General features: G+C 33.5%; 1 protein-coding gene across 7 annotated transcripts in view; it reads left to right on the top strand.

The window, feature by feature from the left end:
• The window catches only part of PPP2R5C (protein phosphatase 2 regulatory subunit B'gamma), a 228,043-nt gene that overhangs the window by 19,169 nt on the left and 192,515 nt on the right, over positions 1–16,359 (top strand). For all 7 annotated transcript variants that reach the window (XR_012486607.1, XM_074291259.1, XM_074291250.1 and 4 more), the window contains one exon: positions 11,772–11,931. Coding sequence is in view for 6 of the 7 variants with exons in the window: in XM_074291259.1 (XP_074147360.1) it covers positions 11,772–11,931 (160 nt within the window). In the remaining variant the exon portion in view is untranslated. The remainder of the gene's footprint in view (positions 1–11,771; positions 11,932–16,359) is intronic.

Below are 16,359 nucleotides of genomic sequence, written 5' to 3'. Positions count from 1 at the left end.
AATCATCATTACTGATATAAAAATGTAGAGGCAGCTACATGGTGAGTGAATAAAACACTAGCCCTGAAGTCAGGAGGACCAGAGTTCAAATTTGATCTCAGATACTTATCACTTCCTAGCAGCATGACCCTGGGCAAGTCTCTTAACCCTAATTGCCTCAGCAAAAAAAAATAAAAATAAAAATCTACAACTGAGAAGTTTTTGGTTTTTTTGTTTTGTTTTGTTTTTTGGTTTTTGGTTTTTTTGGTGAAGCAGTTGAGTTTATTTCATATAGCTAGTAAGTGTTAAACTTTTCAGGCTGGAATTGAACTTGGGTCCTTCTGACTCCACACTCCACTGACCATCTAGCTGTCTCCAGTCCAGCCTTTCTTGAAAGGAATTTGGAACTACAACTAAAAAGCAATTAAGCTGTATATGTCCATTGACCCAAAGATACTGCTATTAGAATTCCACCCAGAAATTAAGGAAAGAAGGACTCATGTGTCCAAAAATATTTCTAGCTGCTTTTTTTGTTATGACAAAGGATTGGAAACTGAGGAATTGCCTATCAGTTAGGAAATGGCTGAACAGATTATGATATATGAATGTGAATGGGATGCTATTGTGCTATAAGAAATTATTAAAAGGATAGTTTCAAAAAATATTTGGAAAGACTTCCATAAACTAATGCAAAGCAAAGTGAACAGAACTAGGAAAACAGTTTATACAATGACAACAATATTGTTAAGATATGAACAATTTTGGAAAAACTTAAGCAATTTTATCAATGCAATTAAGCACATTTCCAAAAGATTCATAATGAAACAATATAGAAAGCAGATTGATTTGGAATTTAGATTGAAAGATCTTCAAGAGATATCTAATAGGGGGATTTTTTTTTTTTTTTTTTTTTTTTTTTTTTTTGCTTTATAATGGGTGGGGGAAGATAGTGAAAGAGATTTGGAACTGAAAATAAAAATTGAACTTTTTTTTGATTCAAGGAGGGTCAATAACTACTTACATGGGGAACTGAATGTGATTCATAGCATAGCATTTTCACTCATTTTGTTGTTTGCTTACATTTTATTTTCTTTCTCATGTTTTTCCTTTGTGATCTGATTTTTCTTGTGCAGCAAGATTACTATATATATATATTGGATTACTTGCCATCTAGGGGAGGAGGTGGGGAGAAGAAGGGAAAAATCTGGAACACAAGGTTTTGTAAGGGTTAGTGTTGAAAAATTTTCTATGCATATGTTTTGAAAATAAAAAACTTTTTAAAAATACTCGCATACTTTTTCAACTCTATAAAATCTGTGGAACAGTGGTCCATTCAACATATATTAAAAGGCTATCCTTAATGAAAACTTGGAAAGAAAAAAGGCAGCATTTTATAAATGCTCTTCTGTAACATACCACATCCTTTAGTTATACAGTTAACAAAAAGGTGCAAAGAACACCATGATTTTTGTTTTTAAAGAAGTATTTGAGTAGAACAAATTGTTGCCATAAAGGATATTCTTTAGCAAAGTGCATGTATTGGAATCATACAAGATTTTTTGATAGTTGCAACAGTAGGAAGAAATTTGATTATATAATTATTCATATTAAGCAAGGTATAAAACAGAAGAATATGTCTGCTAAAAAGTATTTGCATGTCCAACATAGTATCCGACTAAAAGAGGAATTCTTAGTAGATGGTAAAATTCTTTATTTACTCCAATTTGCAGACATCATTGTGTGGTTTATACGAAATCCCTTGGACATTAGAGAAAGGAAAGAGTTAAGCATCCATCGCATGTCACTTCTAGCACCTGGGGACCTAAGGGTACAGACAGTAAGGACAGTTCTAGCCAGGTATCCACAATGATAGTGATTAAGCCCTTGGAGCTGATGCTGAATTTATATACTGTGCAAGACCCCAGTTCCTCAACAAACACATAACCTCTTTCCAAAGTAGAAGCAATGAAACATAGCCAAAAGGTACTCCAGTTGGGGAGTAATAGTTCACTTTCCCGTCTCTGACTCTCCCACTAATACATACCTTCTCTTATCTTTGGAGCCCTGAGGATTAGGAACTCTGATCCTGAACTGAGGATTAGGAACATTTAGCAGATGGTAGTTCTGGTATGAGGTGGTAGAGCATGAACTTACACTCACTCCATTATTTCATCCCAAAATGTTGAGGGGATCAAGTACATACAGATGATGTTCCTCTTTGACACAAATACTCCACTCTCCACCTTTAGGCTAATCCTAATTTTTCTCATTTTATAAATAAGTAAATGGAGGCCCTACCAGGCAAGATGTAGGATGGAGAATACTAGGATGATCAAGGAGTGAGTTTTTTATTTTATTTACATAGAACCTTAAAAGTGGCAGGCAGGTTACATATATTTGTTGTTGAATATGTATCATTAGCTTGTACTATCTTCTATGGGCTCATTGTTTCAGCAATTCCTTGGAGCCAGAGTTGGGCTCAGTTAATTTTGCTAGGATTAGTATTGTGTGCTTTCAGGATCTGAAGCATAGTATATCTCAGCCCAGAGAGAAATCAAGAAAAGGCAAAATATACCATTTTATGTGTGCCCCTTATCACTTGTGGGAAAGCTGAAGTCTTTCTGTATTGACCTATCCTGTTCCTAGGGTCACAGAACGACTGTTTTCTCTGGCTCATATGGCTTCTTGAATTCCAAAAGCACTTTCCCATCCTCATTCGTCTCCACACCTTCCTCCTAGGGCTTGAAAGGACTTCAGAGATTATAGCTTTTCTTTTTTTTTACTTCCAGGGACTTCTGGATCTAGTCAGACCTATCTGTGCCTATCTGTGAACATGTATATTTAGAAATATCATGTGGATATATGTGGAAGTAATCCCTTGACAATACATACTAGGCTCAGCATTAAAAATAAGCTGAGTCCAGAAGTTAAAATAGGAGATTTTTAAAGTTGGAAGAGTATTTAAGAGATCAACTGATACACCTTGCACATTTCACAAATGCAGAGATTGAACCAGAGAGAAATAACTTGACTTCTAGCATCCTCCTTATTTGAAATTATTGTACACTTTATTTCCTTTTGTACATGGCAGAGGAGATTATGTTTGACCCCGATATGGAGTCAGGAAGACTCATTTCAAATTTTGTCTCAAAAACAGAGCTGTGTGACCCTAGGGAAGTCTGTTTTCTCATTTGTTCAAAATAATAAAAATAATAACATTAATTCATAGGATTGTTGTGAGGATCTGAAGAGATAATGTATAAAACACATTGTACACCTTAAAGTGCTACCTGTTATTAATTATAATACTATATTTGCTCTATACTAAGTGATAAGCTTAAGAGAATTTTTGTTTGTTTTTATATTATTCTTGCTTAGCACTCTGCCTTGCACATATAGGAAGGAGATTAGTATATATTTAACTTGACTTAAAGTTGTTTTAGAATCTAGAAATGTACGTGTAAAAAAATAGCTTGTTACTAATTCAAAGGCTACATGTAAGTGCTGCATGACAGGGACACTGATACATTGTTGGTGGAATTGTGAACGGATCCAACCATTCTGGAGAGCAATTTGGAACTATGCTCAAAAAGTTATTAAATTGTGCATTCTCTTTGATCCAGCAGTGTTACTACTGGGCTTATATCCCAAAGAGATCTTAAAGGAGGGAAAGGGACCCACATGAGCAAAAATGTTTGTGGCAGCTTTTTTTATAGTGGCAAGAAACTGAAAACTGAGTGGATGCCCATCAGTTGGAGAATGGCTGAATAAGTTATGGTATATGAATGTTATGGAATATTATTGTTCTATAAGAAACGACCAGCAGGATGATTTCAGAAAAACCTGGAGAGACTTACATGAACTGATACTAAGTGAAATGAGCAGAACCAGGAGCTCATTGTACATGGCAACATCAATATTATGTGATGATCAATTCTGATGTATGTGGCTCTCTTCAACAGTGAGATCACACTAGTTCCAATGAGCTTGTGATAAAGAGAGCTATCTCTACCCAGAGGACTATGGGAACTGAATGTGGATCACAGGATAATATTTTTACTGTTTTTGTTGTTGTTTGCTTGCATTTTGACTTTTTTTTTTGATCTGATTTTTCTTGTGTAGTATAATTGTGGAAATATATATAGAAGGATTACATGTTTAACATAATGGATTACTTGCTATCTAGGGGAGAAGATGGGGGGAAATTTGGAACACATGGTTTTTCAAGGTGAATGCTGAAAATTATTCATGCATATATTTTTATTATAGCTTTTTATTTACAAGATATATGCATGGGTAATTTTTCAGCATTGACAACTGCAATACTTTTTGTTCCAATTTTTCCCCTCCTTCCCCCCACCCCTTCTCCCAGATGGCAGATTGATTTGTTAAACATGTTAATGTATAAGTTAAATACAATATATGTGTACAGGTCCATACAGTTATTTCATGCATATATTTTTAAAATAAAAAGCTTTAATTAAAAAAAATCAGCACTATATATCTTCTATACCAAGTATATGTCTAAAGGAGGAAAACTCAGCTCAGTCCCAAGAAATGTCACATCATAAGTGATATATAGTGCTGTATTTGGAATCAGGAAGACTTAGGTTGTCACTTTAACTCTCTAAGCCTTAGTTTTTTAATCTGAAAAATAGTGGTAATAATGCCTTTGGTGCATACCCCATGGGGTTGTTATGTGACTCAGGCTATTAAGTGTAAAATATTGTACAAACTTTTAAAGCATTATATCAATATTAGTTTTCATTAATCCAAGGAAACAAAAGGAATTAGAACCTTTTATAGATGGCGCCTGAGATAAGCAATAATCTCAAAAATGACAGAATGAAATCTGTTTAAATCCAAAGCAAACCTTTCAGCATCTTAGTAATATCAGTCTGTTTCAAACATTGATGCTAACTCATTCCTGATTTGTTCCTTCTGCACTATAAGGCAGGAGTAAATAACATCTGTCCTGTTAACCAACATGTCACTTTGTACCTGTCTTAGGACACCTGTTCAGCCTTGTGTATCTTTCTTATCTCATTAGACTAAACTCTTATTTGGATAGAGACTGTGTTTCTTTCTTCTTTGTATCACATTTCTGTTTTGCATGTGGCAGGTACTTGATAATGAATGAATGCAATGGAAGGGATTAATAACCCTTGTTCTTTTTTTTTTTAATTTTTTTTATTAATTTTATAATTATAATTTTTTTTACAGTACCTATGCATGGGTAATTTTTTACAACATTATCCCTTGTAATCACTGCTGTTCCAAATTTTCCCCTCCTTCCCTCCACCCCCTCCCCTAGATGACAGACAGTCCCATACATATTAAATGTGAATAACCCTTGTTGTATAAGTAACAGAATTACAGAAAGTTGAAAGGACTCCAGTGTTCATATGATCAGATTGCCCATTCCATATTGGAATTCTCTTAACAATATCCCAAGTGTTCAATATTCCTCTGCTTAGATACTTAAGGACAGGGGATATTCATTACCTGAACATATTAATTCATTCCACTCTTGGACATTTCTATTTATTTGTAAGCTGTTTGTTATAATGAGCTGATATACCTTCCTGATTTTGTGCCAGGCTTTATGTTAAGCACTTTACTATTATTATTTCATTTGATTCTCATAATTCTAGGAGTTAAGGGCTATTATTATTCCCATTTTGCAGATGAGGAGACTGAGGCTGACTGGTTAAATTACTTATCCAAGGTTACACAGCTAGTAAGTGTTGAAGTCAGGTTTCTCTGACTCCATATCTGGTCTTCTATCTACTGCATCATCAGCTAAACATGTGAAAACAAGATTAATTTTTAAATGAAATAAATTTTAGAGATATTAAGATAATAAATTGGGATTTTTCCTCCCACTTAGTTTTGTCTAGTACGGGGATATTTTACTAGAAGGAAAAAAACCCTCCTAGATCACAATTTACAGGTAGGGTGTGTGTGTGTGTGTGTGTGTGTGTGTGTGTGTGTGTGTGTGTGTGTGTGTGTGTGTGTGTGTGTGTGTTTTCTTATCTGATAATCTCCAAGTTAAGTGTTTATTATCACTATTCTTTAAATAAGGAAACTGGCTCAAAATGTTATGATTTGCCCAAGATCCCACAGCTGTAATTTGCTGTCATGTCCCTAACTATCAAAGAAAAATAGTTAAGCAATGTTTTTTGTTTTCTTTTTCATTTTTTTTCTTTTTTATCTGACTTTTCTTATGCACTATGATAATTGTGGAAATATGTATGGAAGAATTGCACATGTTTTGCCGTGTAAGGGAGTAGGAGAAAGGAAGAAAAAAAATTGGAAAATTAGATTTTACAAGGGTGAATGTTGAAAATTATGCATATACTTTGAAAACAAAAAGCTTTTAAAAATTAAGTAAAATCACTATTTACCCTCACAATTCTCTACAGGGGGAGGGAGGAAGTGTTTTCCTCCTCATCTGTTTACTGAGAACAAGATAAAGTCTTTATAGTGTGAAGATGGATTTTACTGATAGATTTTGTTAATATTATTGTTGTCGTTTTCCTGACTTCATTGTGCATCAGTTTATATGTAAGTCTTATATGTGAATTCATTCTTTTTTTTCATTGTTTCCTACAATGGTAGACCAATAAAACTTAACCAACTACCCACTCTTCCAACTACCATGTTTCCCCAATAATAAGACACTTGTCTTATTTTTTTTGGACAGAAAAACACCAGAGGGTTTATTTTCAGGGGAGGGCTTATTTTATTGAACATTGACAGCAATTTTAATAAACAGGTAAATGTGAACAAAAAAAATGTACCTTTATTCAATAATGATCATGTCATCTTCTTCAACAACATCGTCATAAGTGTCCATACCCGGAATTCCATCCTGGATGTCTTGCGCCTCCATTTCCTTCAGAAGAAGTGGACCCAATCTGTCATGTCCAGCAATATCACTGCTGCAGCTCTGGATGCAGCGGCGTGCCCTTCAAGGTGGGGGGGTGGGGGGAAAACGACGGTGCATACAGAGGGTACCGTAATGTAGCCCAGGGGATCACCTTCACTACAGTAACAATCTCAATAGGGCTTATTTTCAGGGGAGGGCTTATTTTAGAGGAATCTTACATAGTACGGGGAGGGCTTATTTTCGTGATAGGTCTTATTATCGGGGAAACATGGTACTATTAGTTCCCATTTTTGGATCAGTTAGCAAGTGTAGAGAAAAAAAATTCAAAGACTTGGACAGAGTGGAGTGTTTTATTTTTTCAAATTTAGCAAAGGCAACCAAAATAGCAACTGCTTCTGACAAGTGTGTACTGTATGTCACATCCATAATCCCTCCCCTCTGTTGAGAAAAGGAAAGTTTGTTTTATCAGTTTTCTAGTAGTGAAAATAATAATTACGATTAATCAAGGTCTTTTACATAAAAGTCACATCATTGTGTATATTCTCTTGGTTCTACTTTACTATTACACCATGAAATTCTTCCAATGTTTCTCTGAATTATTTCACATAAATAACCTCTTATGGCAACTAAAATCCCACCTTGTACAAGAAGCCATTCTCAACCCCTTTTAATTCTAGTGCCTTTCCTTAATCTCTTAATTTGTCCTGCATATAATTTATTTGTCCATAGTTGTTTATGTGTTGTGTCTTCTATTTCACAGTGAACCTCTTTAGAACAAAGACTATTTGCCTTATTGTGTGTTCCTAGTGCTTTGTCTGGCATTTAGTAGTCAACTTAATAAGTAATAAGTCAACTTAATAATTAATTGGCAATAATCTATTATATATACATACCACATTTTATTCAGTTATTCCTCAATGGGAATTGATTTTGCTTTTTTTTTTTTTTTATTAAAAAAAATGCTGCTTTGAATTAGTTTGCTGATACATAGATTCTTTTTGTTTTAATCATGGATCTCTTTGGAGTATATAACCTAGTAATAAGTTATGTTTTTTTAGATTATCAACAAGTTTGTGGCTTGTCTTGCATGAAACTTAAGGCATTTTCAGAATCATCATATCATTTCACAGTATTATTGATAGAATATTAATGTATGTATCATTTCAAAGTATTAACTGAATATTAATGTACCCCTCTTGTTTCTTTTTTAAAATCCCCCTCTTTTAGATGGGCAAGAGGAGAAACCACAGAGTTACTTAAATTACATTTTTTCTTATTTTTTTCATACACTCCTCATATTCAATATGCTTCCAAGACTTGTTGATTTTACTTTTTTAACATTTCTTGCATTCTTTTTTCTCTTTCTGATACTGACATTGCCACCACTTTGGTGTAGGCCCTCAATGTTTCTCTCCTCTGTATACCATTCTCCATTTAGCTGTCAAAGTGATCTTCCTAAAATACAGGTCTAACATGTTATACACACCCCTGTCCACCCAGTCCAGTAGCTATCTCCTCCAGAGTCAGATTTAAAATTGTCTATTTTGACATTCAGTGGTCTTCATAACCTGCCCTGCCCCTTCCACTTCTCCAGTCATCATCTGCCTTATACCATATGCACTACTCTCCAGGTACTCAAGTACAATTCACTGACCCTGGCCTTCTTGGTATTCTTCAAACAAGGTATTCCATCTCCCCAACTCCTGATATTTTCTGTGGCTGTCTTTCATGTTTGGCATTCTCCCCATCTTTATCTCCTGGCTTTCCTGGCTTCCTCTAAGTCTCAGCTAAAATCCAACCTATTGGAAAATGCTACCAATCCCCATAATGCTAATGCCTTCCTTCTGTTGATTATTTCAAATTTATCTTGTATATGCCTTGACTGTACTACTTGTTTACATATTTTCTTCCCTGTTAGACTGTGAGCGCCCTGATAATACACTGTCTTTTGCTTTTCTATGTATAGTAGACATTTAATAAATTATAGCTATACTCCAAATATTGCTAGTGTTAGGGGCATGATTGGCTTATAACAAAAAGCCACTTTCCTGACTATCCTCTCTTCAGGTAGAATTTTCTATAGAGATTTGGATTGGACACAAAGATTTATTTGTAAGTCAGCTGAGATCATTGAAAAAGAATGTATGGAGAGAGAAAAAGGAATGCAAAGAAAAACGGCACCACTGAATGTGGTATTTGGATTATTGCCCCTTCATTTTTGTCTTCTCCTTATTGCTTAATTAGTTTGTATTTATTTATCTCTTTTTATTTTTTCCCATACCTCTCATAATGTAAGAACCTTGAGGGTGTGGGAATTGTTTAACATTGTCTTTGTATCATAATTAACCTACACAGCATGTAATTTAGAAATGTTTATTGAATGAGTAATTATAAAATATTACTATATTCATTATATTCTGAAGCTTATCTAATCTATTCCTCTGCTCTACTTTTTAAATAGTATCAAGTCCTTTTGAGGACTACTGCTTTTATTACACAGTTTTAGATTTGTTAGTGCTATGTCCTCTTTATGCCTGCATTTTTCATTATTTCCATTTGAGATTCTAAACCTCTTATTGCCACAAATGAATTTTATTTTGTCTAATTCTATAAAGTTTAAATCCTTGGCATTTTAACTTAATAACTAAATCTGTAAGTTAATTTAAATAAGTTAGTCGTTTTTCTTTTATTGATGCAAGAACTAATCATGAACAATAAATTTTTGCCTTTGTTTTTGTTATGATTATTTTTGTAGCAGTGTTTATAGGAATTCTAAATGTTGTCTTGGAAGAAACTCCCGGATATTTTATATTCTGTTAATATTTTGTTTAGAATTTCTGTAACTTTCTTCTGGTTTTTTTTGGGGGGGGGGGTTGGGGAGTTTTATTGTCAAAGGAAATTCTCATCTCTATGCCTGTTGTACTGACTGTCCCCTATAATTGGAAAGCACTTTATCTTCACATCATAGAATCTCTCTTCCCCTTCGAAGTGATACTCAACAGTAATTAAGTGAACCAGCTACACCCAGGGAAAGAACTCTGGGAGATGAGTATGAACCATTACATAGAATTCCCAATCCCTCTATTTTTGTTCTCCTGCATTTTTTATTTCCTTCACAGGCTAATTGTACATTATCTCAAAGTCCTATTCTTTTTGTACAGCAAAATAACTATGGATATGTATACATATATTGCATTTATCTTATACTTTAATATATTTAACATGTATTGGTCGACCTGCCATCTGGGGAAAGGGGGAAGGGGAGGGGAAAAGTTGGAACAAAAGGTTTTGCAATTGTCAATGCTGAAAAATTACCTATGCATATATCTTGTAAATAAAAAGCTATAATTAAAAAAGAAAAAAAACCAAAGTGATACTCAAGTGCCACCTTCCTCATGAATCTTTGATTCCTACCCCCTCCTCAACTTGTAGGGTTCTCCTTCCTTCTATGCCTTATATTTATTTTGTGTTCTGTAATTTTTCTGCACACATGAGCATACATATATACATTAGCTACCCTGATAGAATATAAGCTCAAACTTAAACTGTTTTTTTTATCTTTGCCTTCCAGTGCCGCCTTATTTGTTTGTTGTTCAGATATTCATAATGTCCAACTCTTTATGTTCCTGTGGACCATAGCATACCATTTCTATCCATGGGGTTTTCTTGGTAAAGATACTGGAGTTATTTCCTTCTCCAATGGATTAAAGTGTACAGAGAGAAAGTGACTTGGTCAGGGTCATACAGTGAAGTCTCTTAAGGCTGGATTTATACTCATTTCTTCCTGACTCCAGGCCCAGCATTCTATCCACTGAGCCACTTTACTGCCTTGTTTTGTCTAGCACAGACAGACTGTTTATTGACCATCCACCCCCCTGCTATACTTTTATTCTTAGAGGGTTTATCTGAGACATTGGCTAAATACGAGGACTGTATAATCAATTTTTATCAGAGAAAGGGCTTAAACTCAAGTCTTGACTTTAAGGCCAGCTTGCCAGTCTGTTATTGCTGAATAATATACTGATTGCATTTGCAGATTTACTTGATATTTTATTTATTTGACATTTATTTTATGTCCTACTATTTCATTCAAGAAGTTCAGCAAGGTAAGCACACTGGCTTGACATCATGAAGGCTAAGCTTCATGAGTTCAAATCCAGTTTCAGACTTTTACTAGCTGTGGGATGCTGGGCAAGTCACTTAACCCTGTTTGCCTCAGTTTCCCCATCTATAAAATGCGTTGGAGAAGAAAACAGCAAACCATTCCAATAACTTTGCCAAGAAACGCCCACAAATTATTAGATTTTGGTTTTAGATGTTTACTTTTGATCATATTAAAATTAGAATCTTTTCATGTCTGCTTTTTAGGATTTTAAACATAAATCAGTGCATTATTTTATCAGACATTTCTATGCCTATGTAAACCTTTGGTGTTTGTTGTTTTCATAATTGTTTTCCTAATATTTGATTTATTGTTGTCTTTCTAATACCAATCTAAGTTGGTCATGAAATAATTTTTTGGATACAACACTATTCTTATTACTAAGATTTTCTTTAAATCTTTTGCATCAATTTCAAAATCAGTATTCAGTGGGAATGCTTTATTCTCTATTTCTCTCTGGTTTGAATATCAGAACCTATATTTATCTGATAAAAGGAATTTGTGAGGGGGCTTGATAAAGAAGATTTTGTAAAGTAAGTACAAATTTTTTTTGAAAATCACGATGGTTGATGGTGCAGACAGTAATTAGAAGGGAATGTTTAACTTGGAATATAGTGAAATAATTATTGAAGGAATAAGACAGACTAAATCAAAAATTGTTTTCTGAATCTTTATGCTAAAAATTGCAAGAACAGCTTTTAAATATACAATTTTGTTTTGTTTTTATCTTAAAAACAGATTTCCAACAAGAAAAACAGCATTATTCCTTCCCAAACTACATTGTCTAAAATGAAACTACCTACTCCACAACCTATAGTGAAAAAAGAAAAACGGCTAAGTACTTCAAGGTTTAATGTTAGCAATAACAGGGAACTACAAAAACTACCAGCTTTAAAAGGTACTTTTCATTATTTTTACTTTGTCAATGTTTTATCTTTTAGGGGAAGGGAAAAAAAAAGAATGTTAATGATCTTTTGTCATCATTTGTGATTCTTTTCTTTTTGTATTTTATAAAATTTCCCTTTCTCAGTCTCTATTTTAGACTGAATGTATCTCTCTACGTACATAATAATTTAAATTATTTTGACAAAAACTGTTGTAGAAATAGGTAATAGCTGCTAAAAGCTAAATAGCTACTAAAGATTGGAAATATGATCATAAGTGAATTGTAGGTCTTTCTATTACAAATAGTACTACGTTTTTTGGTGCTTCGGTTGTGTTTTTTCCCTTTCCCCATGAACAAGAGTGAATTTTTAAGGAAAGTATAAGATTATTCATTGGAGGGGCAGCTAGGTGGCACAGTGGCTAGAACATCAGCCCTAAAGTCAGGAGGACCTAAGTTCAAATCTGACCTCAGACTTATTTAACACTTCCTAGCTCTGTGACCCTGGGCAAGTCACTTAACCCCAATTGCCTCAGCAAAACAAACAAACAAACAAACAAAAAAGCCAAAGATTATTATCATATAACAGTGAAAATCCATAAATTTGTTTTCTCAAAGAAAAATTTTCTTGCCATACATCATTAATTTTTTTTAAAAATCTGGGCTAAGTACTTGTAGCTCATAATTGTTAACAATCTTTTAGTCTTCTGACATTTGCAAATAGTTTTGCCTAATTGTTTTAAGATTCCATAAGAATTATAGAAAAGTTTCTGGGCTGATGCTAACAGACTGGTTATTTATTAATGGTTTAAAAGTTAAGTGGAATTTGACTTTTATATAGATTGATGCAGTTATGTAATCATGTAAGAAAAAACATGCATAATGCCTGCTTTCTTGATGAAAATGTATTATGTATAAAGAAAATTCTTTCAAAATTCCTTTCCATCATCATGCTGTCCTTCACTAGCTTGATTAAATAAGTACCTCAAAATAAAGATAATCTTCATTTTGAAATCCTTTAGTACTTATACACATTCTACCCAAACCTCATTAAGGTGGTTTTGAATGGTAATGGGAGTGCTAAAAAGTTTTTGAACTTAATTTTCACATACTTCCTAAAACATTATTTTTGGAATATTGCTAGGATTGGTGAAGTTGGGTTTTTTTTTTTTTTTTTTACCTTTTCAACTAGACACTCTACCACATTGGTTGTTGGGAATAAAGTGCTTGGTGAACTTTACAGTACTGCAAAATTGTAAACTGTTTGGAGTGATAACAGTGATAATTCATACTTAAAACTTGCAAAGTATTTTCCTCAAAATTCTTCAAAGGTATTTATACAAATATTATAATGTTCACTTTACAGATCATAAGATTCATATATTTAGAACTGGAAGGAACTTCAAAAATCACTTAATCTAGCCCCCTTTCATTTTACAATATGAGGCTTATAAAGATGTGATCTTCTTCAAAGTCCCAGCAGTTAAGTCCCAGAAAGGAGGGAGAGTGCAAACAATCTGTATAGGAGGCTGTTATAATAATATAATCGAGAGATGAAGAGAGCCTAAACTTAAAATGAAATTGGTTGTCTGTGGCAATAGAAGAGATCAGACTTGAAAAGAGGTAGAGACAGTAAGATTTGACAAACTGATCCAGAGATGTGGAGGGAAAGAGAGAGAGGAGTTGATGATAAAATCAAGATTATTTTGGGAGATACTTTGGGATACTAGAAATCTGGTGGTGCCTTCGTAGAAAATTTTTTTAAATGTGAAAAAGCAGTAGTTTTGGGGGCAAAGATAATGAGCTCAATTTTGGACATGTTTGAACTGTTGTCTGAAATGTCCATCAGGCAATTGGTGATAGAGGACTAAGGAAGGGAAGAAATGGTTGCTAGAGATGTTGATTTGAGAGTCATCTGCATGGTTCATTAAAACCATAGGAGCTGATGAGATTGCAAAAAGAAAGTGTGTAAAGAGAAGAGGACCCCAAGAAAGTCCTAAAGTACACCCAAAAGTTGCCTTCATAGTTTGATGTGTTGGTGAACCACCAACAGGTCACAGAGGAGGAATGGTTAAACAGATAGAAAGCTAATCTGGAGAAAGCAGTGTTGCAGAAAGTCAAGAGTGTAGAAGAGAGTATGACCCACAATGTCAATGAATCAAACAGCTGAGAATGATTAGGAATGAGAAAGGATCAAATTTGACAGTTAAGAGATTGTTAGTCATTTTGGAGGACCATTTGTCTTGTGGAAGCAAGGTTACAAAGGAATCGATGTGAGAAAATGTAAAAACAAGTTAAGACAATTTTTTACCCTTTGGAGTTTGATTTAGAAAATAATGAGAGAGTTTGAGGGCAGAGTGAAGTCTAGTAAATATTTTTAAGGATGAGAGGAGAGTTGATAATGTTTGAAGACAATAGAAAAGTTTGAAATAGAATAACAAGAGACAAGATCTAAGAGAAGGAGGAATGATTAAGAGAGCAGTCTACTAGAGAAGGTGGGAGAGGATGGGATCAAGTGCAGATAAGGAACATTCCTTGTCAAGTAAAAGAGCCACCTTATTATGAGAGACTAGGGAAGTGAGGAGGAAAAAGTAGGGAACAGTTTCAAAAGTTTTGATGTGAAAAGAAAAGGAAAAGAGCAAATGACCTCAATTTTTTTTTCAATAAAAGTAAAATTCTCAGCTTAGAGAGTAGAGAAGAGGGATAGCTATAGAAAGCTTGAAAAAAAGAAAAAAATAAGATAGAGAATAAGGAAATAAGATAATTGAATTTGGATAACATGAAAATAAGTATGTGTATAAAATTATGTGTTATGGTCAGATAGAGAAATTTCAGCAGTCTTGATTAAGGAAGTAAAATGTTTACAGATAAAGGTTAGATCTTGGATATTACCATACTTGTGAAAAGAACACCCAAAAAAATCATGTTTTCTTTTGTTTTGATTTTTTTGTTTTTAGCTCAAAATAATTGTTGATAATAGGATAAGGATTAAGTTTGAAAAGACTTCTTTATATTTCTAAATTATCATTCTTAATGTATTTTTTTTCAGGATGGCATTATTTAACATCATAAGTCAGGCAGGTTGCATTTGCATTTGTAAAAAGCACTTATGAAAATTTTACAATTACCAGTATTATTGTATACTTGGAAAATTATAGTATTCTGATGATCATTAAGAAGGTGATTATACTGATGTGAAGTTGTCTCACTTGAGTGATATGAAATTGTATCTTATTGGTTTGATGTTGTAGAATACTTATAGGCACATTATAAAATAAGAATTTTACATATTTATTAATTTCTCTTCCTACTTGTTTACCATTTAAAAAGTTATTCTGGTATTGTGATCTTATGTTGAGAGCTTAGGTGTGGACATCAGAATACCAGGGAATCTATTTTTAGTCATACAACTGAATTGCCTTGACTAAAGTGTACATATACTGCTTGTTGGATTTAAGTTTTATCTTAAAGACTTTTTTCTTTATGAATCAATACAAGTTATAGTTATCCTCTGACAGATTCCATAATATAAATGATATTTTGTTTTTCCTGCTATTTACTTCAATACCATAAAGATTCTTGATTTTGTCATTATGAGTAAGCATCTTTCTCTGCTTTCCTCTCCAAACAAATGCACATGTTGCAGCCACTCTAGCATTTAATAGAGTTGCAGTTGGATAAAAATTTATCCTTTCTGCCAACCTGATGAGTAACCTCTTCAGATTTAGCTAGGCTAGTTCTCTAGTGACATACATATAGTTTATGATGTTTACTAAGGATGCTTGTGATATATTAATCTAGAAGGAAATCCATATTATAATTAGAGGAGGAGTCCATAGATATTTACAGAATAATGTAAATAATGTACATAAAAGAAAACGCTTTATTAAATCTTAGTTTTCTGTTGATATTTTCTTTGAAATCAGCTACTGACTTGCATTTTTTCCATAAATAATAAAAGATGGAGTTTTTTGCATTCCTGACTACTTTAGTTTTTTTTAGTTTAAATGATGTGTAAATAATGACCTTTATTTTAAAAATACCTCATACTTACAAAAACATACTTAGGAAATCATTGTTAAAGCCAGAAAGTGAGACCTACAAAGATAGGCTAGTGCAGTGCAGTCTCTTCATTTCACAGAAAATTGAGATTCATGGGTTGCATGTCCAGGAAGGCTCTGCCACCATGCCTAGTTTTTCTTTCTTTCTCTCTTATAAATTTTAAAAACAGTCACTTACTAAGTTTCTCTTCTAGCACACAATTTTTTCTCATTGATGAAGATCAGGTTTTCTTTCTAAAAGAATAAAATTACTATTAAGGTTAATTAAGAAATTATAAATTGCTACACTATGGACAGAAAGCTCTAGCACATGTCTGAAAGTCCCTCTTCATCCTATATGAGGCTTCCATGCTAGGTTTCTCTTTCCCAAACATTTTATTTA

The sequence above is a fragment of the Sminthopsis crassicaudata genome, chromosome 2, assembly GCF_048593235.1.
Source record: "Sminthopsis crassicaudata isolate SCR6 chromosome 2, ASM4859323v1, whole genome shotgun sequence".
Taxonomy (NCBI): domain Eukaryota; kingdom Metazoa; phylum Chordata; class Mammalia; order Dasyuromorphia; family Dasyuridae; genus Sminthopsis; species Sminthopsis crassicaudata.
The sequence above is the reverse complement of the archived record's forward strand: the minus strand, read 5'-3'. Positions and strand labels throughout refer to the sequence as shown.